The 21,084-nt window shown below is 45.4% G+C and overlaps 1 protein-coding gene across 2 annotated transcripts in view; it reads left to right on the plus strand.

The window, feature by feature from the left end:
* Positions 1-21,084, plus strand: part of CSMD1 (CUB and Sushi multiple domains 1) — a 2,062,046-nt gene that overhangs the window by 1,853,787 nt on the left and 187,175 nt on the right. For both annotated transcript variants that reach the window (XM_070047233.2, XM_070047234.2), the window contains exon 38: positions 20,513-20,631. In XM_070047233.2, the coding sequence (XP_069903334.2) occupies positions 20,513-20,631 (119 nt within the window). The remainder of the gene's footprint in view (positions 1-20,512; positions 20,632-21,084) is intronic.

Below are 21,084 nucleotides of genomic sequence, written 5' to 3' on the forward strand. Positions count from 1 at the left end.
ACAACAGTCATAGAATGGCAGATGCCCTAAACAGCACTCTGGCCTCAGAATCAGCCCTTAAGCATTCTGATCTGGCTAAAAAGCCCATGAGAGTATTCCAGGCATGGAAAGCCAAGACACTGTGGCAAGAAAAAAAGACCTAAATCAGATATCTCTGTGAGTGAGATCCCAGTGGAAAGAACAGGCCATCAAAAAAGGAGGTACTTTTCTCTGAAGGGAGGGGAGAACTTGCACTTTGATCATGGCCTTGTCTAAATATGATCAGAGTTTGTGAACTCAAAAGGCTTCCATAGCCTTGGCAGCTCATGACAAGCCTGATGTCATAAATAAGAGTGTCAATTGTTAAATCAACAATGGGAGTCACTGTGCACTTACTCCCCATGTAGGATCTCTGTCCTTAATGTGTTGTATATGTGAATTAATGGTAAAACTAGTACTCACACAGTACTTTATGCTTTGTGTATCTGTGTGGGTGCAAACTGTTGAAATCTTTAATTAGTATATACTAAATTGATCTTCTGTACATAAAGATAACTGAGAATGAATCTTGATGAAGAATGGGATGGGAGAGGGAGTGGGAGATGGGATGGTTGCAGGTGGAAAGGAGGTTATGGGGGGAAAAGCTGCTATAATCCAGAAGTTGTACTTTCAAAATTTATTTATTACATAAAGGTTTAAAAAAAACAAGTCACTGGCTCCATCCTAACATTATCACCTTAGCTTTTATCTTCATGAGGATTGACTTTGTGTAGGGATGTGTTTAGGTATGTGTGTAGGTGTATGGATGTGTGTAGATGTGTGTGTATGTGTAGGTGGATTATGTGTGTGAGTAGGTGGATTGTGTGGGTGTAGGTGTATGTATCTGTGTTAAAGGATGTGTGTGTATGTGTAGTTGGATTATGTGTGTGCACATGGATGTGTGTGTTTGCAGGTAGATTCTGTGTGTAGGTATATTTATGTGTAAATATGGATGTATATGTGTAGATGGACTGTGTGTGTACAGATTGTGTGTGTACAGATTGTGTGTGTGTGTAGGTGCATAGATATGACTGTGTGTGACATTAATTCTGCTTGAGTAAGCTGATATTCTCCATTCTATGGTTTGATCATTTTTGAGAAAATTTCTTGTCTTTTTTATTATACAAAATTTTTTGTCCTATTCTCTTTTTCTGATTCTTCCAAAACTCCATTTTCGTGGATGTCAGACTATTTCCTATTATCCCATGGTTCTTACACGGTCAGTTCTGTTTTATTCTTTCCTTTCTTTTTCTGTTAGAGTTTGTGCAAGTGCTGTTACTCTTTCTTCCCCACCTATAAGTCTACTCAAGAACCGTGGAAAGAATTTTCTTTTCTGATTTTGTGAGCTTTTTTCTCCTCGACTGGACTTTACTCTTTCTCATAATGATCCCCTCCGCCCTCTCCGCAGGTATAAATCATGGATCTTTCCCACCAGATTATTTTGTGTTTTCTGTAGTTACTGTAATAGCCGTGAATGATGTTTCCAGTACACACATATGCTGTAAGTTTGCTTGTGTTACTTGCCCTGCATCTGGGCAGAGAGTTTCCCTCTCTTGCTGTTCTGTGTGTCTGCTAACCTCTCCCTGAAGCTGTGAGTAGAACTGGAGAGACCCCTGCTGATTCCATTTAGACCTGAACTTGTTTGCACCCCTGTTGCTTGGCTGTGGGCTCCAGCCAGTCAGGAGCCCTGCGGGTCTGAGCTCTCCTGTTGCTATGGTGACTGTCAGCGCATCCCAGGGTTCAGACTCCTCTGGTGTGGAGGTGCCCTGTGCTTAGTCTGGGGGACTCAGTGTTAGGACTTCACTGCCAGCTTTCCATCGCCCTGGACACCTTTCCAAAAGCCAGTGTCCCTCCAGATCCTTCTCCCAGGAGCAGAGGTCTGTTGCTTGCACTCTGCAGTGCGCACACACTGAAGCCAGTGAGTCCTTCCCTGTCTAAGCCAGGCCCTGTGCACCTGCACCTGCACATCAGGGTAGGGGTTTCTCAGCCTTCCGAGAGGGAGTTCCCTGCCCATCCCTGGGGCTGAGAAGCCTCTGTCTTGAAGCTGTATCAGATTTCCGTTTTCTTTACTGAGTGGTCTCAGACGCGCATCGTGTGTGTCTGTCCTTTTCCAAGCTGCACTTCACCTTGGCCTGGCGCCAGGTCCCAGCGTTTGCAGCTCCGTCCCAGTGGATCCAGGCTTGTGCTTCCTGAGAGTGAAGGCGTAAGGAAGTGTTCCTCCCCGCGGCTGTGCACACAGCCCTGCTCTAAGGAGAGGGGCAGGCTCCCAGCTCCGCTTCCTGGAACCCTTGGGAGGGAGAGTGAGCTCCTGCATCAGGCTCCTGAGCCCCCCGAGACCCCCTTGGCCTTCAGCACTTTGCTGGCATTGGGCTGGCATGTGCTCCTGGCCCCTGTCTCCTGTGCTCTGCCACAGACACAGCCCCGTGTCCTGTGTCTCGCTGGAGGGGCTTCTCTCAGAGTTGAGGCCACAAGGATGGCTAACACCTGGGCCCTGGTGGTTCTGAAAGGTTGATTTCAGACAAGATCGGGCGCGTTCAGGATGGTATGGCCATAGACAAAAGGTTGATTTCAGTTGAGCTTCGTCTTGTTGTTAGTGAGGAGATATTTTGTTTTGCCGATTTCTATATCTCAAGTGGATGAGTTTGTAAAATGGCTCTAGTTCAAGATTTTTGTTTTAATTTAGGGGTTTTAAAATTGCTCTTGGGGTTTTAAGGATTCTAAAAATGCACTTGTTCAAGGATAGTCACATGAGTACTGAAACTAGTTTTCAGGTTAACTCTGGAGACATGCTTCTTGAGTGCTTATTGTTAACGCAGTTATCTATTTATCATCCATCTCACAGACTTCAAATGAGTGATGAGTGTTATACTTTTCATTCAACATGTAAAAAATCAGAGATATTCACAGATAGATTACAGAATTAAATTTTGTGTGCATTTCAAATTGAAAATTTCTTCCCATTAGAAATTGCTTACAAAAAACTTATTCTGATTTTTAGATGCAGCCGTGCCTGTTTAACAATCGGATATTTTATTTTTAAGCCTTGTTTATTAAATTCAACTACTATGTGTCTGAGCTTATTCAGATTTCCGCATCACTAAGTTAGAAGACATTTGAGCTCCAGGCCTGCAAGGAGCGTTCTGACACTATCTAATGGAATCTATCCAAAATTGATATCATAAACCCCATCAGTGTGTTTTTGCCTCAAGCCAAATGCAGCTACAACTGTTGTAGCCCTCCTAGTGCTCACCTATGGCGTGGAGTCAGACAGCACCAAAGGAACTCTCCCTGTAGACGCTTTTGTTTCCTGCCTTTCCTAGCAGGTGTTTTCCTGATCAGCATTCACTACTGAGCCAAGACATTCGACACTTGCTCTGGGAGGCAAGTACACAGATAAGCTGTTGTGCAGAGTGAATTTCAGATATTCTGCAAAACAGAAACCTGCTGTTCTTTGGGAACCATACGGAAGTATGTCCTACCTTAGCTAGTTAGAAAGCGGTGATGCTTTCCTAACCAGGAGCCCAGCACTAGTCCCCGTGCAGTGTGCCAGCTGTGCCGCACGTCTAAGGCACTGACCCTCCAGCATGAAGATTCCAAGAGGGGACAGAGCTTTGGACACATGAGCGATGGCCGTGACCCTTCATGGGGAGAGTCAGAGAAACGCATATTGCAGTCATTTTTACAGGGTGTTAGGAACCAGTGATTTGTGTTTACTGTGAGAAGAATAAAACTGTAGATACTTTGAGAAAAAAATGGTAAACTAGAAGAAACTTAATATAGCAGCTCTTTGATGATTTGAAATGGATGTTATTCCTAAATAGCATGGTATTAATTTAGGATTATTTTCCAGTTTCAGCATAAAAGGAAGTTTAATATAATTTTATTTTATTAGTTAAATTATTATTGACCATTATAAAATAAAAATGTCTTACCTTTAGAACTGATTCAACTCGGGCTTTTATATTTTACAGTTACCAATGTAAAGACTCCTGTGACATAGGGTTATTAATGTCATGTAAAAGTACAAATCTTATTGTACATGAGTCTTTGTTTTATTTATTTGTGATTGTTAGATGTATATGGAAAAATTAGCATTATAAATGAATAAGATCTCACTCAAATTATATTTAATAAAATGCACAAAAATAAGATTGTCTACCTTAAAAAAGTATTAGTAATCTATCTTCTCTCCAAGTGTTTGATGTAACAGAATTTTTAAAAAAAAGTTTACAAGGAAAATATTTTCTTAAAAATTTTAAAGCAGTCCAGCTGAAGAGAAAGACATAAATGTATCAATCACCCTAGATGAAAAGAATCATTTTAAGCTGGTGCCGCGGCTCAACAGGCGAATCCTCCGCCTAGCGGCGCTGGCACACCGGGTTATAGTCCCAGTCGGGGCACTGGATTCTGTCCCGGTTGCCCCTCTTCCAGGCCAGCTCTCTGCTGTGGCCAGGGAGTGCAGTGGAGGATGGCCCAAGTGCACCTGCACCCCATGGGAGACGAGGAGAAGCACCTGGCTCCTGGCTTTGGATCAGCGCGGTGCACCGGCCGCAGCGTGCCGGCTGCAACGTGTCTGCCGCGGCGGCCATTGGAGGGTGAACCAACGGCAAAAAGGAAGACCTTTCTCTCTGTCTCTCTCTCTCACTGTCCACTCTGACTGTCAAAAAAAAAAAAAGCATCATTTTATTAGGTATTAAATTTAGCTTTGAATTTTCTGGCAACAAAATGAAAAGAGAGAAAAAGTCAGATTTACATTAATTCTCTTTTTAAAAAAGAATACGTAATGATTAATTAAGAGGTGAACTCTAACCTTGTTCTATATCCTAAAATGTATTTTCCATTTGCAAGAGATACTCTTCCAAAAAGAGTGTCAGGGAAATGATGAGGGAGCAGAATGACGTTTGTCTGACGGATGCGTTTATCTCTATATAACGTTGGAACCTCGCATCTGCAGGCAGCCAAGCCGCCGATTAAATCAGGCAGGACTACATCGCAGAGTCGTGTCTGTGCGGATGTGGTTTTCAAGTGCACTCCGTCAAGCGTCTCTTCAGGGATCAAGTATGAGCTACATTTCACTTGTGCACTGACTTCAGAAACGCACTCTGGGGCCGTGCTTGGTGCAGCAGCTGCGTCGCTGCGTGGACAGCACCTCTCTTAGTGGAGGGCCAGCTTTGATTCCCAGCTTCCCGTCCAACTCCAGGCTGCTGGCAGCATACGGGGGTCCCAGATTCACTGCCTGACCTGGCCCGATGTTGGCTATTGTGAGCACATTATCAGTGCTTTATCCCAGGAATAACATGAATGGGGGTTCCCACCTTGAGTGGCAGGCATGACAGAGGCATGGAACCATGGTGCGGCCTGGGCATGCTCACACAGGGGTGACACCTCAGGCCTCCTGCAGTGTAGCCACCCACAAGGGAGCCTCCACTGAGTGATGTGGGGAAGCTCAGGCCAAGACCCTCTTCTACTCACCCCTATACAAATCGTTAGCTGACTCCTAAGATGGTGTGTTTTCATTTCAAAATATCTCCTGAGAACTTCTTTGAACTCCGTAGTTTGGCGAGCAAACATCTCTGTGTCCTATAAAGATTGCTCTCGTGAGCACTGGTCATTATTCAGGTGTCCCTCACTCCCTCCTAACTTCTGACTACTTCCCGAACCACAGACGTATTTCAAATGCTGTCCGTCCATGTGGGCTCCCAACTCACACAGCAGTGGGTGTCCAGAGCCTGTCTGGAGAGAGAAGTCTCTCCTACAAGAGCATTCCACGTCATGAACTCCAAAATAAAAATGTCTGCATTACACAGAGCAGTGGACACAACCAGGAAAGAGGAAGTGGCACCGTGGCATCACGTGACCTCATCAGCTACTGAGCAGACACCTGCTGCCAGGGGCAAAGGGATCCCAGCCCCAGGCGGCCCTGCCTCCAGGCCCACAGCGGCTGTGGGACTTGGATTGGCAGGCACAGCCGCAGACACAGCCGTGGGGTGGTAGGCCGCACGTAGAGCTGACAGTCTGATGGAGGTGGAGAGGAAGTGATGGAGGGAGGTGAAAGGGTCCCGTGTCTGGGTGGAGAGTTGTCTGCTCTCAGAGGTGACTTAGAACGCTGACATCTCCGTAAAGCCCACGCAGACCCTCCCAGACAGGCTTAGCTGCCTCAGATCTCTCACAGCTGTCTCTTATGGAGGTGCAGTAGAGAAACTAGGAACTTTACTCAGATCTGATCTTAGGAACATCCAAATATCTGGGGTTTGGTTGTCACTGGGTCTTGTGATTGAACATTTAAAACCCTGGGCTGAATGAAATTTGCTGATGAAGCTCTTAGAGGTCCCTTTCACCCCGTTTGCCTGTGTGTGTCCAGTCGTGAGCTCTGACTTAGCTCTGTTGGTGGTAGTGATGCCCTCTCGGAATCTCCTCCCTCTGTGGCTGACTGTTGCAGAGAGGGTGAGGGTGGGGGTGGGGTGGGGTCGTGGAAGAACCTTCGCAGGACTGGCTAGTTCCAGGGCATTGGCGGAGTCTAGTGTTCTGAGGTGAGGAGCTGGACTCACGGGGCAGCCAGCTCTCGGGAGGATTGCCTAGATTACGTGGTGAGCGAGTTCACCATCACTGAGTTTTGTGCTGTAGAGAGAATCCAGTCAGTGAGGGAAAATGTGAGCACGTCACGGAAAATCCAATTCACCGGATTCACGTGGCTTCTAAGCCCAAATGTAGGAACAGTGTATGAAAAAAATATTCATGCAGCATTAAACTGGCAAGATCTGCACACATGCACATCCTTTATGGGTGAATCTAAAGGGTTTAAAATACAAAGAACATATTTCAAGAGCGACCTACATGCAGAAGTGTATTTTTGATAAACTGTGGTCTTTTGAAAATTATGTTTTTCTGTTTTATTAAATAATTCATTTGGTTTCAGGAGATTCTTGCTAGCTTTAGAATCCATGATGTTATGCTACCAAATTCCTCTCTTGGATGTGAAAATTCAAAAGAATTCTCTGTTCTGTAGCACTGTAGCAGATCTTGTGAATTTTTCATGGTAAGTAGGGAGTAAAGATGCTAAATTGAAAGAAATGAGGACTCACAGCTCTGTGACTTAGCCCAGCACCACGTGTGTGTGAGAGCCTTAGTCCTGCCCAATCCAGGGCCGAGGGTCTGGACACAGAGGAGTGGGCCCTGGACTGCCAGCAGGGTGAGGCGGGAGGTGAGAAACCGTGTGTGTCCAAATAAGACGCCGCTTGCAAAGTGGACGCATGACAGGGCTGCTTCAGGCTCCCTGCACTTCCTTCCCCAGCCTGTCTGTTCCTGCTGTTGGGACCAGTGGACATGACGTCAAAGCTTCCTTGCCTCTGAGGCTTTTATCACGGTTCTTCTAAGAGGGACACACTTGGCAGCAGGCCTGTCGACACTCCCTGGGGAAGTCCCTTGTGTGTTTTTCATTATAAAATTTCTCTCCCACAAATTTTATCATTCGAATGAACTACAAGTCATCATCATTTTCTTTCTTTCTTTCCTTCTTTCTTCCTTTTTTTTTTTGATAGATTACATGCTTAGTGGCTCATGTTTGGGGCTTTTTTGGTCATTTTTATTTATTTATTTTTGTTTCATTTGAAAGGCAGAGATAGAGAGGGAGACACAGCAGACAGATAGAGCTCCCACAAGCTCCCAAAATGCCTGCAGCAGCCAAGGCTCGCCAGGCTAGAACCAGGATCCTGACTCCATCTGGAAGGACCAAGTACTTGAGCCCTCACCTACCCCTCAGATACACCAGCAAAAACCTGGGCTGGGAGTGAAGTCGGGACGTGAACCCAGCACCCCAGTGTGGGCTGTACACTAAATGGCTTCCTAACCACTGTGCCACATTCCCAACCCCACCATAATTTTCCGGTGGTCTGTATCTTCCTTTTGTCAACACAGCTGCATGCACAGATTTATCCCAAAATGCAGCTTTGATCAGAATATCAGCCATATTGTTCTAAAAATCGTCCAGGGGTGCGGTATCATGCAACCTTCACATTTGTGCGTAATGTGGCACAGGAGTCACCGTCTCCCTGAAAACCGACTCCATCAGACGCACTTGGTGGATCTGCACCTTCACACAAACGCTTTCCCCAGAGCGCTGCCCATACCATCTCCCACGTCTCTCTGCCTCGTGGTGTTAGACCCTCGGAGTGAGGATGCTAACGTCGAGAGGCACACCCCAGAGACTCAGACTCCAGACCAGCTGATGCAAAAGCAAGAAGATTTATTCGGCGTCTGCGCAGACGGGCCTCCTGAACTCGGGAGTCCGGAGAGCACCCCCAACACAGAGCCACACAGTTTATATACCCACAGCGACTAATCAAAAGCACTATAGAGTCCATGCACACAGCTGTCCAATCCGCGAGCTGATCATGTGAAGGGCATGCGTCTTCTATCCAATCAGCTACGGGATCACATGGGAGGGCATGCGTCTTCTATCCAATCAGCTACGGGATCACATGGGAGGGCATGCGTCTTCTATCCAATCAGCTATGGGATCACATGGGAGGCATGCACCTCGTCGCCATTTTGTTGTTTACTTCTTTGGTAGTTCCTTTCCCTGCCAGCGCCATCTTGTTCACCCTGAGGGGGAGGACGTCTCACTCCCTTTGTTCCCCTGGTGGGAGAGCGGCGTCCCGCTTCCCACACCGTTATTTGAGTATTAGGAGGTATACAAACTGGGTTAGGTCTCAGCACAGCCAGGCACAAGTGTCGCAGCTAGCTAAGCATAGGGTCCCTTATTTTATAGCTGCACCTAATTTTAGCTTTGGGGGAAAAAGTTTAGGGCTGTAATTTTAAACTTTAATTTTTATTTGGGGCAAAGGTGACTTCTTGTTTTTAATGGTATTGGCTTAGGTCACTCCATCTTGGTTTGATTTTTAAGGTTCTTCAGTGGAACACCCGACTCTTCAAGACTGCTCCAGCATCCTGCAGTAGTGCTCTCCCAGAGAACACCATGCTCTGGGCCTTCTCTCCACCTCCCCTGCTGTTTTCTTAGCATTGGCCACTCCCGGGCTTCGTTCGCAGCAGGCTTCCTCTGTCCTATGAGCTGCTCTCTGCGGCCTTCAGATCTACTGGGATGGTTCATAATTCTGAAATGTGGAGCTTCCCGATCAGTTCTCTTCTTCCCACAGGCCCCAGTGAATGGCAAGGGCTTGCTGACTCCTTCCCTTCTGAGTTACTTCTCAGGGGACAGTGCCCCATCGAGAGAAGGGCTTGGAACACATCCAGCACAGCCTGGCATCCTTGTTTCTGATTTCCCACTTGAAATAATGCTGGCTCAACTGATGAGTGAACAGCTTTGATCTTTGCATAGTCGTTACCTGCTTTGATTCTCTGAAGATGCACGCGATGCATGGATTCGTTGACACTTCAGTTGCTATGAGTTCTTGGGGATCTGTGGTCACTAACACTAAGCAGCTCATGCGAAAGCACAGGGCAGAGGTACACGGGGAGTTGCATTGGGAGTTGCATTGGGATGTAGGCTGAGCCGTGGTGGAGAAGGCACAGGAAGTGTGCCTGGATCGTATCTGGATTGTAACTCTGGTTTTAAATTTACTGTGCATTTCTCCTCCTTTTTTAGTTAGAGCATATAACACTAAATTTATCATCCTAACCAAGTATGTGCAAAATTCCTCCTGAGTTGACCCTTTTGATATTATATAACGTCCTTCTTTGTCGTGACATTTTTGTCTAATGTCAATTTTATCTGAGAGAAAATGGCCACCCCTCCTCACGCCAGCTTCCTGTTTGGGGGGATGTTCTTTTCCTTCCTTTAACTTTTAGTCAATGTGTGGCCACTGCTCTAAAGTGGGTCTGCTACAGACAACATTATTCTTAGTGTGTTTTCTATTCATTCAACCAATTCCTGCCTTCTAATTGGTGTACTTAATCCATCTACATTTAAAACGGTCACTGATGAGAAGGAATTGCTAGTGCCTTTTTGTTAATTTTCTGTCTTGTGGCTTTTTTGTCCCTCCTCTCGTCTCTTGCTGTCTTCCATCATGTTTTATTGATTTTTAGATGATACGTTTTGATTCCTTTCTTATTTCACTTTGTGTATGTTGTTACGTTCTCTTGGTGATTTCCAGTGCACTTGCATTAAATATCTTAAGGTTATAGCAATCAACTTTACACTTATAAATTCTTAATTTCAGTTGCACCTAAAAACTACTTCTTTATGTTTGGATTCCATCCCCAACTTTGTTACTGATCACAGAAGGTACTTTTACAGTATTGCATATTTATTAATATAGATTATTACTTTTCATGCTTCTGTTTTTTAACTCCCATACCATATGTAAAAGTGATTCTCGCACTTGCATTACAATGCCCAAGAAGGTGTATTTGACTTTGTATTTCTACTTTCATGATTTATCTTTTCTCCTCAGTCTGAGGGACTGTCTGTCGTTTCTCGGGACCACAGCTCCCTCAGCTTTGGATTATCTGAGAAAGCTGCATTTCCCGTGCGTTTGGCTGGATGTAGTGATCTTGGTTAGCGCGGTTTTCCTTCCCTTTCAGCACTTGCAACACATCCTCCCGTGGACTCGCGGCCTCCAGGTCTCTCCTAGGAAACTGGCAGGAGCTGCCTCGTGTGTGACGGTTTGCTCTGCTCTAGTTGCTTCCCGGAGCCCTCGTTTGCTGGGACTTTGGACAGTTCCATCACGATGGTCTCCTGGACAGTTTCATTGTGATGGGTCTCCATGTCGCTCCCTTCAGGTGTATCCTAGCTTGAGTGCGTTAGTTTCTTAAATGTGTATTTCCACTTTTCTTCTACTTGGGAGCCCCTCGGCTGATACTCCACACAGCTGTCTGTCCCTTCTCCCTATTCCCATTGCGGAAACTCCATAAAACAAAGACTGCTCTGCTTTGTCGAGTCCCATAAATCTCTTAGGGACTCTTCGCTTTTCTTTGTCTTTTCCCTACCACAGTAATTGTGAAATTCCTCTCCTGAAGTCCCGATTCTTTCTTCTACCCGGTCAGTGCTTCCCAGCACAGCCACGGTGTTCTTCAGAAGCTGATCTTGTTTGATGCTCTGTAGTTTCTTGTTGACTTTCTCGTTTTGTTCCCGCATTCGCTTCTTGGTGGAGTGGCATTGTTCTCTTTGTGCTCTTCTGTCACTTGTCAATCACCTTTACGAACGTGCTTCAATTCTTTCGTAATGTGTGTATCTATTTTTTAGAGTCAGTTACGAGATGTCTAGGCGGTTCTTTGATCTGGCCATGTTTGTCTATAGTGGTTGGGAAATTGGCACTGCTTCCAGACCTCGCGCTGTGGGTTTATATGGAGAATATCACAACTAGTCATCCTACTGGAGATCCTGGGACTTCTGACGCCCTTTCTGGGTGGGCCTCCCCCTGTGCTTGCACATAGTCACCAGTTTCTGTGCAGGGCTCCTGTTTGTGTCTCTGTGCGATACTGAAGATCTGCTGCTTGACCACAATTGTTCATGGTTTTTATTCCTGGTGTCTGCTGACCTTTTACCATCAGCATTTAGATCCAGACTGGGTTACAAACTAGTCCCTCGGGCAGCCCCACCCCACCAGAGTCAGAACATTAGATGTATGCTCCACTCTTCTCTTGTCTCCCCGATGGAGAAGTGGAGAAGTGTGCCTGTCCTCCAGCATGGCCCTGCTGTGCCAGAGGGGGATGTAGCAGTGGGTGCCACAGCACAGTGGAGGAGGGGGCCAGTGGCTTCCTGCTTAGTGTGCGGCAGGAGCTTCTCACCCACTTCAGGGAGCTCTCCCAAGGCACTTGGTTTATGGGTTTTTGTTGTGGTGCTGTCTTCTGGAGACAGTGTTTAGGGCTCCCTGTTCTGCCGTGTCTCTGATGGCACTCCTAGACATGACAGACGTTTCTTAAAATGTTGAAAGGTTGATACATTACTTGATATTATTCAAAGAACAGAGAAATATTTTTACACTTATTTATTTGAACAGCAGAGCAACAGAAAGAGAAAGACAGACACACAGAGAGAGAGAGAGAGAGAGAGAGGGAGAGAGAGAAAGAGAGGGGGAGAGAGAGAGAGAGAGAGAGAAATCTTCTGTCTTCTGGTTCACTTCCCAAATGGCCACAACAGCCAAGGCTGTGCCAGGAGAAAACCAGGAACCAGGAACTCCATTCCAGTCTCCTACGTGAGTGACCGGGGCTCAGGCACTGGGCCGTCCTCTGCTGCCTTCCCAGGTGCGTGGGCAGGCAGCTGGATTGAAAGCTGAGCAGCTGGCACTCACCTGATGCTCCAGTGTCAGACGCAGCATCACAGGCAGCGACCTAACCCAGAGTCGGGTCCAGGACACAGGATTTTAAAAAAGACACATTTGGCATCATTATTGTGCTAACAGTTTCTTAATTGATTAACAAAGATGTTTGACCTGAATGTGCACGCTTGTACTATTTGGAAGATGTGGTTGGAGTTGATTTTTGAAATAATATCAAGTCTGATGTCCCACCTGGCTTCACACTTTGATTGACATGAATGTATATGCTTCCTTTGCATAGACTTCTGACAATGTGGATACTTTAACATCTAAGGTTGTCCATATTAGTCTCTACTCTTTCCTCATCTCCCTAGAGTAACACCTGTGCTCATAACGACCCAGTACTTGTAGAAAAGTGTTCAGTATTATACTTAGAGAATAGAATAGCATCCTGTAAGTCATGAGTCAGCAAATGAGGGCAAATACGCTCAGCTTTGTGGCCCAAGTGAGAGCTGTAACAAGCAGGCCCAGATGGGGCCCATGCAACAGCTTGCTAAATCCAGCTACCAAACGTTAAGCAAGGAAAATTTGCACAATTATGGATACATGTTACCAAAATTCTATCCCAATACATTTCTTTGATTTAGTTGTTAGTTTCACATGATCATTTCACCTGTTGAATATTAAACACTCAACCAAATCTGAATATTTTGTATTTGCTTCGTTTGATTAAGAAGACGAGAGTTGTCATTAATATAAAACGCGATGGGTACTGACAGGTCTGTGTGGGACATCCAGACTTGTAAGTTGCTGAGGCTTGTGGTGTCTGGGCATGTGGGCAGGCTGTGCCACTTCCTGGTTTTGTCACCGAGGATAAACTCATCCCTCCCTGGGGGAGGGTGCCCGGCTGACGTAGTGCCTCTCTAGGATTCTACAGAGAGCCCTTCCCTGTTACTAATGGGAGGGGCACAGACCCAGATGGTCCTGTGAAAACTTAGATTTTCAGAACCTGAAAATGGATAAAGTTGAAAACAATGCATCACTGCAGGCTCCTCTGTGCCTTTAACATGCTAATATACTTTGTGAATCTGGGTGGGAGGGGCAGAGGGAGAGATACAATTGTCAGCAACCCCCAAATGCACTTACCACCTCCCCCCTCACACTGGAAACACCGGCATTTTGAAGAGAAATAGTATTTATTGTATGTGATGGACCTGCCAACAGTTTACAGATAAGATAACATCATGTTAGCTCCAAACTTCAAGGAAAATGAAAAAAAAAAGAAACGCTAGCTTCTCCCTTTCCTATTCTTAGGCTGCCATCAGCAGAGTTCCCCCGGTGGGTGATCTTTGCTGTGATGAAGATTTACTGGCTCGGTAGGGAACGTGTGTGGCAGTCTGAGTGCAGGTCCACGTCTGTGATGAAAGCACTTGGTGTTTCAGCCTCACTGGGTCCGCTCAGTGACACTAGGACGTCTCTCGTCACATGTTTCTAGCCCACAGTCTGAACTTTAATGCAATTCTTGCTTAATGATTCTATAGAGATAATCAGTAACACCTCTGCTTTAGGGTGAACCATATATGTATTATGAATATGTACATATATATGATGAACTTTTATCTTCCTGCTTGTACATCAAAATGGTATTTTAATTAGTTACAGTAATGAATGTGGTTCACCACATTTTTTTCTTTCAAATTGAAGAAAGGTCTTCTTGTGTAATGCCAGACTAGTCAATTATTGATATGTATGTGTATGTATATGTGCAGGTATACATTTGTGTATATGTTGTGCAGGTGGGTATACATTTGTGTATGTGTGGGTACACATTTCTCTATGGGACGTATCTAGGGGGATTATAGATCTGTGTATGTGAATGTATGTGGGTATACACTTGCATGTGTGGGCAGCATACATTTGTATGTGACTATGGATGTGTGTATGTGGGTGGTCTGCAGCTGTGTATATGTGTGTATGTGTGTATATGAGTATGCATATATCTTTGTGTATGCATTTGCATACATTTGCATGTGTTAATATGTATGTAGGTAGACATCTGTGCATGTGTGTGAAACATCTACATGTGTATATGTGTGGATATACATTTGTGGATGCGTAAATGTGTAAGTATGTGACTATGTGGGTATAAATTCATATTTGTGTGTGTATATTTGTATGTTTACGTGGGTGTGTGAGTATATATTTGCACATCTGTATGTGGGTTTACATTTATATGTGTGTATGTGAGTATACATTTATATGTGTGTATGTGTATACATGTGGGTATACATTTGATATACATTTGCATAGGGGTGTGTGTATAGGTATTCATTTGTATGTGTGTGTATATGGGTGTACATTTGTGTCTGTGTATGTGGGTATACATTTGTATATGTGCATATACATTTGTATGTGTGTGTATATTTTTTGTGTGTATATGTGTATCTGGGCATACATTTATATGTGTCTGTGTATGTGAATACATATTTGTATATGTGGGTATACATTTGCAAATGTGTATGTACATTTTTGTGTATATGTGTGTGTACGTGGGCATGCATTTGTATGTGTGTGTATGTTGGTATACATTGTGCATATATGTGCATATTTAGGTGTACATTTAAGTGTGTACCTGGGTATACATGTGTGTGTAGGCATACATTTGTGTGTATACATGTGTATATATATGTATGTGGGTATACATGTGTGTATGTAGGTACACATTGGTGTATATGTAGTTATACATTTGTGGGTATATACGTGTATGTGTGGGTATACATGTGTGTATATGTAGGGACACATTTGTGTAGGTATGTATACATGAGGGTGTGTGTAGGTATACATTTGTGTGTATGTAGGTATACATGTATATTTTGTTGCATGTGTGTGGGTATGCATCTGGATGCATTACTGACTGTTCCCCCTGCTGAAACCCGCCTGTACTGCTCGCTGCACTGGGGTCTGTGGTCCTCACTCTGTGCTCTCCATCTCCTGTTGCCGCGGGCTCTGCAGGTAGGACATGTATGACCTGTAAGTTGTGAGGCTGGAGAACCAGCCACTCTGCCAGATGAAGTGAGGGCAGTGCCGACAGGAGGGCACTCGCCAAGGTTGTTTCAGTTTCATGATTCCTACGAAGGTCCCATTTTTCATGTTCCAAGTATTTGGTAAAACGTACATGATTTGTATGTGTTTTGAAGCCAGTTTCATTTGTAAGAGTTGAGTGAACTCCTCTCTGCATTTTGCCTAATGGGTTTAGATTAATGGCTGCAGTGAATACCCGAGACCTGATGGTTCTCAGTACTGTATTCTGCCTCATTGATAACTTTCACATTTGATGATGTGCAGTAGGCAAAAAGATTTGAACTGTAAATGTCTGGTCAAATTAGGACACACTGTATAAATGCAAAATGACAGAGAGGGAGAGGGAGATCTTCCATCCACCTGTTCACTCCAGAAATGCCTGCACCAGCTGGGCTGGGCCAGACCAAAGCCAGGAGCCAGTACGCTTTCTGGGTCTCCCGTGTGAGCAGCAGGGAGCAGTCCTCACCTGCTGTCTCCCATGTGCAGTCAGGAAACCAGGCTGGAAGTGCAGGGGCGACTCCAGCCCAGGCACTCGGAGGAGGGATCCGATGGCACCCACCCTGGAACAATCGTCCTTCTAATGGCTTTGTTTTATATTCTTTGCTTTCATAGATTGGATTCACGGGACTTAAAAACTGCTTTTTTTTTTTTTGCAACATTCTAAGTTTAGTTGTAATTTTACATACCAGTAATATATTCAGATTTTAACATTGGAAATAAGCAGAAAATATATCTGTGGATAGCATTATACCATGGTGGGTTAGACACCAAGACACCAGGACACCTAGTTTTGTTTTGTTTTGTTTTTCCTCTTTGGCAGTAGCTTTAACCCTTTAGATGCCACAGGGCCCCCTGCACATCCAATCAGGACCCCTTTGTGGTTTGTGGAGCCCCTAGGTTAGTGTGTGTGCTGTGTTATCACTTATGGCATAAAGTGTAAAACGTAAGCATGCTGTGGTGTGATGGAACCAGAAGCTTTTCTGTCACACGTTTGCTACTGGTATGAGGGTTTTCTGCTTCAAGGGCCTCTGCTGAAAAACTCATTTAGCGTTTTCTTTCAGCGTGGTCGTCAGCCTCTGGAGCCGTTCTTTTTGTGTGGGTGCGACTCTGTCTTGTTAGCTGTCCACACTTGCGTGGGGCCAAACTGCAGAACCAGCCATTTACAAGTAAATGGCTGGTTCTGCAGTTTGGCCCATCGCTCACGTGGCGCTGCCACTCCTGGCTTAAGAGAGTAAGAAGCGGTCCCACTGGGCTCAGGCATGGCTCTTCTAACAGAAGGGAGACGTCTCAGCAGACTTTCTCTGTTGAGGCTTTGTAAGAGAATGATGTGAGCGAGGATTGGCTGAGTCCCCTCATTTCCGGTTTGTCTGTGTAACCCAGCACTGTCCAAACTCGCAGTCCTGGGAGTCTGCCCTGCCTCTGTCCTCAGGTCGCAGGGTTGCTGCCTGTGCACAGCCGACCCACAAGGCGCAGGGCGCCCATGTCTTGTTCCCTGGCCTCGACCACAGTAAACCCTGAATAAGATGGTTTTGAATATGCTTATATATTATTATTACTATAAGGAGAGGTATAGCCAGTGCTGCGGCTCACTAGGCTAATCCTCCACCTGCGGCGCAGGCACCCCAGGTTCTAGTCCCGGTCGGGGCGCCGGATTCTGTCCCGGTTGCCCCTCTTCCAGGCCAGCTCTCTGCTGTGGCCCAGGAGTGCAGTGGAGGATGGCCCAAGTGCTTGGGCCCTGCACCACATGGGAGACCAGGAGGAAGCACCTGGCTCCTGGCTTTGGATCGGCGCAGCGTGCCAGCCATAGCAGCCATTTGGGGGGTGAACCAACAGAAAAAGGAAAACCTTTCTCTCTCTCTCTCTCTCTCACTAACTCTGCCTGTCCAAAAAAAAAAAAAAAAAAAAAAAAAAGGAGAGGTACAAATGCAAGTTATTTTTTCTAAGCAGATGAATTGTCTATATTTAGACATAGAATTTAAGAAAAGAGAAAATACAAATAATATATAACCACAGCACCTATATCAATCTATAATAAAATACAGTAAGTAGGTAAAAGCATTATATCTTATGCTTAAAGGGAGGAAATTTAGTAAATTACAGTCAATATCAAAGTATTTGTTACATTCCATGTTTAAATTCAAAGCATTTTTCCTATTTGTATGGTACGGTGTGTGTTGTTCTCTCCTGTCTGGTATACACACCTGAAGTACCCCACGATGAAGACAGGGCAGTACCAGCAGAGATTAGAATTTCAGTGTTACCCATTATAGTTGAAACTCTTCTACTAAGAGTTTTTAAGTATATTTTTGAGAGTGAAATAAAAAAAAAAAAAACTAAGCAATGTATGGCAGATGATCTTTCTAACTCATAGAAAGGAAAAGGGATTAAATGTAAATATAGTTGTAATCCACATTCGGAAGTTAGAAAGAGGAATTTTAGCCTTCCACTAATAAAACAAAGCAGAAGTGACTGCATATTTTCAGATTTAGCAGTTTTATCTTACATAAACGCCCAAAATGGCTTGGAAATCTGTGATAAGAAAACATCGTACAGCTTAGTGCACATCCTATTTTGTGTATGAAAAATATAAATAAAAATATAACCAAGTAAAACTCCGGTTGAACCTAGAAGACTTCCTGACACACCTCATGCCCGCCCACCCCATACCTCATCCACGTGTCACGTGGCTTGGAATCATTCAGCCAGCCGCATGGACTGTAGAAGCCAGGGCCCCGCTCACGTGGGACAGAGACGCTGGTCTCTCCTGGCTTCATCTGTCAGGATTGGCAGACAGTGAGGCAGACCCACCCGGGGCTGTGGCCTTGCTGACCTCTGACTCAGGGGATCAGGGGATCTGATCACCAAAGCAACAGTTCAGGGGGCTGGTCCCTGCTGGACCCATCTGCAACCTGGCCGGCGTGGCAGGCACGGTGTCTTCACCTTGCCTCTGTCTCATAGCTGGCACGAGCTCTGCACCACTGGGCACCGCTGTGTGCGTCTGGCTCGGGGCTGAGCAGGTACAGGCAGCACAGTGTGGTCTCCGAGAGCTGCCCATGCAGACTGCACAGAGGAGACCTGGCACCTGCTGCAGGAGCGCGCTCTGAGGGGCTCACACTGGGCCTCCTTCCTGTTGCATTCTTGAAATTCTCAGTGTTATTTCTGAACTTGAATGTCTTGTGCATGGAGTGTAAGGGGCAGAGCGTGTGTGCTGGCCACAGTGTCCACACAGCGCTGCACCCCGGGAGGAGGGCGTGCAGAATGCATCCTACAGTATGGGTGCGGCCTGTTCTTCCCATGGCCTGCTGGTGTTCAGGTGAATGAACTGGAGTCCCACCCCCCCCCCAACCCCCCCACCCCTCCAACTCACTGATCTGATAAACTCATCCATGTCTGTGTCAAGGGGAAGAACTAAAGCCTAAATCCAGGGTAACTTAAAAAACTTGGGCTGGTCTACACTGGAGAAGCCTATCTCCCTGTTTCTTGGAGACAATCAACAAACCATTAGCACCACTTCAAATGCAGATACATTTCTGATTAATTAACACAGCTGTCCTCACATTGTTGTAAACTGGGTGCTCAAAACTTCTCATCTCATGGCTGAACCTTCTCGCCCTGTCACCAGAGTTAGAAGTACTTGTGACTCTGCTAGGCCCCATAGCTGTGTATTTCGTTCATGCTCACAATAAGGTTTATACAATGGTTATAAGTATTAAGTAACACGTAGAGTTAAGTAAGCTAACATCTTACCATGAATTCCTATGTTGTTGATATCTTTTTAAAAAAAATCTATGGGTCCCTTGACTGAAAGATGTTCCATCTAGGATAACATGGGATTATAGCTTTACAGACCACAAACTTTGGTCCTGTTTACTGAAGAACACACTGTTCTTGAGAATTTGTTGTTGCCGTGGTGTTTCAAAGAGACAGAGAAAGACAACAGAGAAAGAGTGAATATAAATTTTTGTCATCATATTATGTTTTCTGCGTGGAAGTTACACTCAGAACACATTGTGATTTGTTTCATAAGGGCTGCCAAGTGTGAGAAACCACACACACAAAAGTAGTATCATTGAATTTTGCATGTAATGGGAAATAAAATTTTAAGACCTGTAAATTGTGAATCTCTTGGAATCAGTGTTTTATACTAAATGTGAACATAACAGATGGTATTTGGACAAGAGCCTTGAGTCACTGCATGATGGGAACACGTAAGTTAATATTTGAGAATTAGCTCATTCCTCTGATGTAGTGTTACTTAGCCCATTTGTGACAGAATGACAAGAGGGTAGAGCCTCTGTTTACTTGGGAGGAGGAGAACAGTGGAGAGATCCCTGTCTGGTACTCAGCTGAGAACATTGTTGCTATGGTGTAATGCAGTGGCGAGATCCCTGTCTGGTACTCAGATGAGAACATTGTTGCTACAGTGTGATGCAGTGGAGAGATCCCTGTCTGGTACTCAGCTGAGAACATTGTTGCTACAGTGTAATGCAGTGGCGAGATCCCTGTCTGGTACTCAGCTGAGAACATTGTTGCTACAGTGTAATGCAGTGGAGAGATCCCTGTCTGGTACTCAGCTGAGAACATTGTTGCTACAGTGTAATGCAGTGGCGAGATCCCTGTCTGGTACTCAGCTGAGAACATTGTTGCTACAGTGTGATGCAGTGGCGAGATCCCTGTCTGGTACTCAGCTGAGAACATTGTTGCTACAGTGTAATGCAGTGGAGAGATCCCTGTCTGGTACTCAGCTGAGAACATTGTTGCTACAGTGTAATGCAGTGGAGAGATCCCTGTCTGGTACTCAGCTGAGAACATTGTTGCTACAGTGTAATACAGTGGAGAGATCCCTGTCTGGTACTCAGCTGAGAACATTGTTGCTACAATGTAATGCAGTGGCGAGATCCCTGTCTGGTACTCAGCTGAGAACATTGTTGCTACAGTGTAATGCAGTGGAGAGATCCCTGTCTGGTACTCAGCTGAGAACATTGTTGCTACAGTGTAATGCAGTGGAGAGATCCCTGTCTGGTACTCAGCTGAGAACATTGTTGCTACAATGTAATGCAGTAGAGAGATCCCTGTCTGGTATTCCGCTGAGAACATTGTTGCTACAGTGTAATGCAGTGGCGAGATCCCTGTCTGGTACTCAGCTGAGAACATTGTTGCTACAGTGTAATGCCTCCTGCTCCTCTGCTTCCCTGCAGCTGTGGGTCTCGCCGCGTGCCAGGAACCCGCCCTGCCCAGCAACGGCATCCAGATAGGCGACCGCTACATGGTGAATGACGTGCTCTCCTTCCAGTGCGAGCCCGGGTACACCTTGCAGGTACCTCTGCCTTCTTGTGCGATGCGCGTTCAGCATGGCCGTCCTGGCTCAGGCCCAGAGAGCTCCTCTGGTTTTGCTCACTCAGTTGGTGAATCGGGGTAATCACATCAGACCATGCACACTAGTAATCCCAGTCCTCATTCAGAAGTAGCTGCTCGCTGATAAAGCTCTGTCACAGCTGAGCGCAACATTTTTCACGTGCGTTTTGCTTTAGAATGTGTGCTCTCTGGATAGCTATGCACAGGGCAAAGTCTTCAAAAGCCTGTCCTGACCCCACGGATGGGGTCTGCGCCTCATCCTGGTCTGAAATGTTCTGTTGACTCACTTCAGTGGATCAGCACTGGATGCCCACTTTGTGCCAGAGAATTGAGGCACTCAAATTACAGGCTTAAATATTTTCAAGAACACTTACGTGGACCTTTTAAAAACAACATTTTTGTATTTTATTATCAA

This window comes from Oryctolagus cuniculus, chromosome 8 (assembly GCF_051225735.1).
Source record: "Oryctolagus cuniculus isolate XC-2025 breed Fujian yellow rabbit chromosome 8, ASM5122573v1, whole genome shotgun sequence".
NCBI classification, from domain to species: domain Eukaryota; kingdom Metazoa; phylum Chordata; class Mammalia; order Lagomorpha; family Leporidae; genus Oryctolagus; species Oryctolagus cuniculus.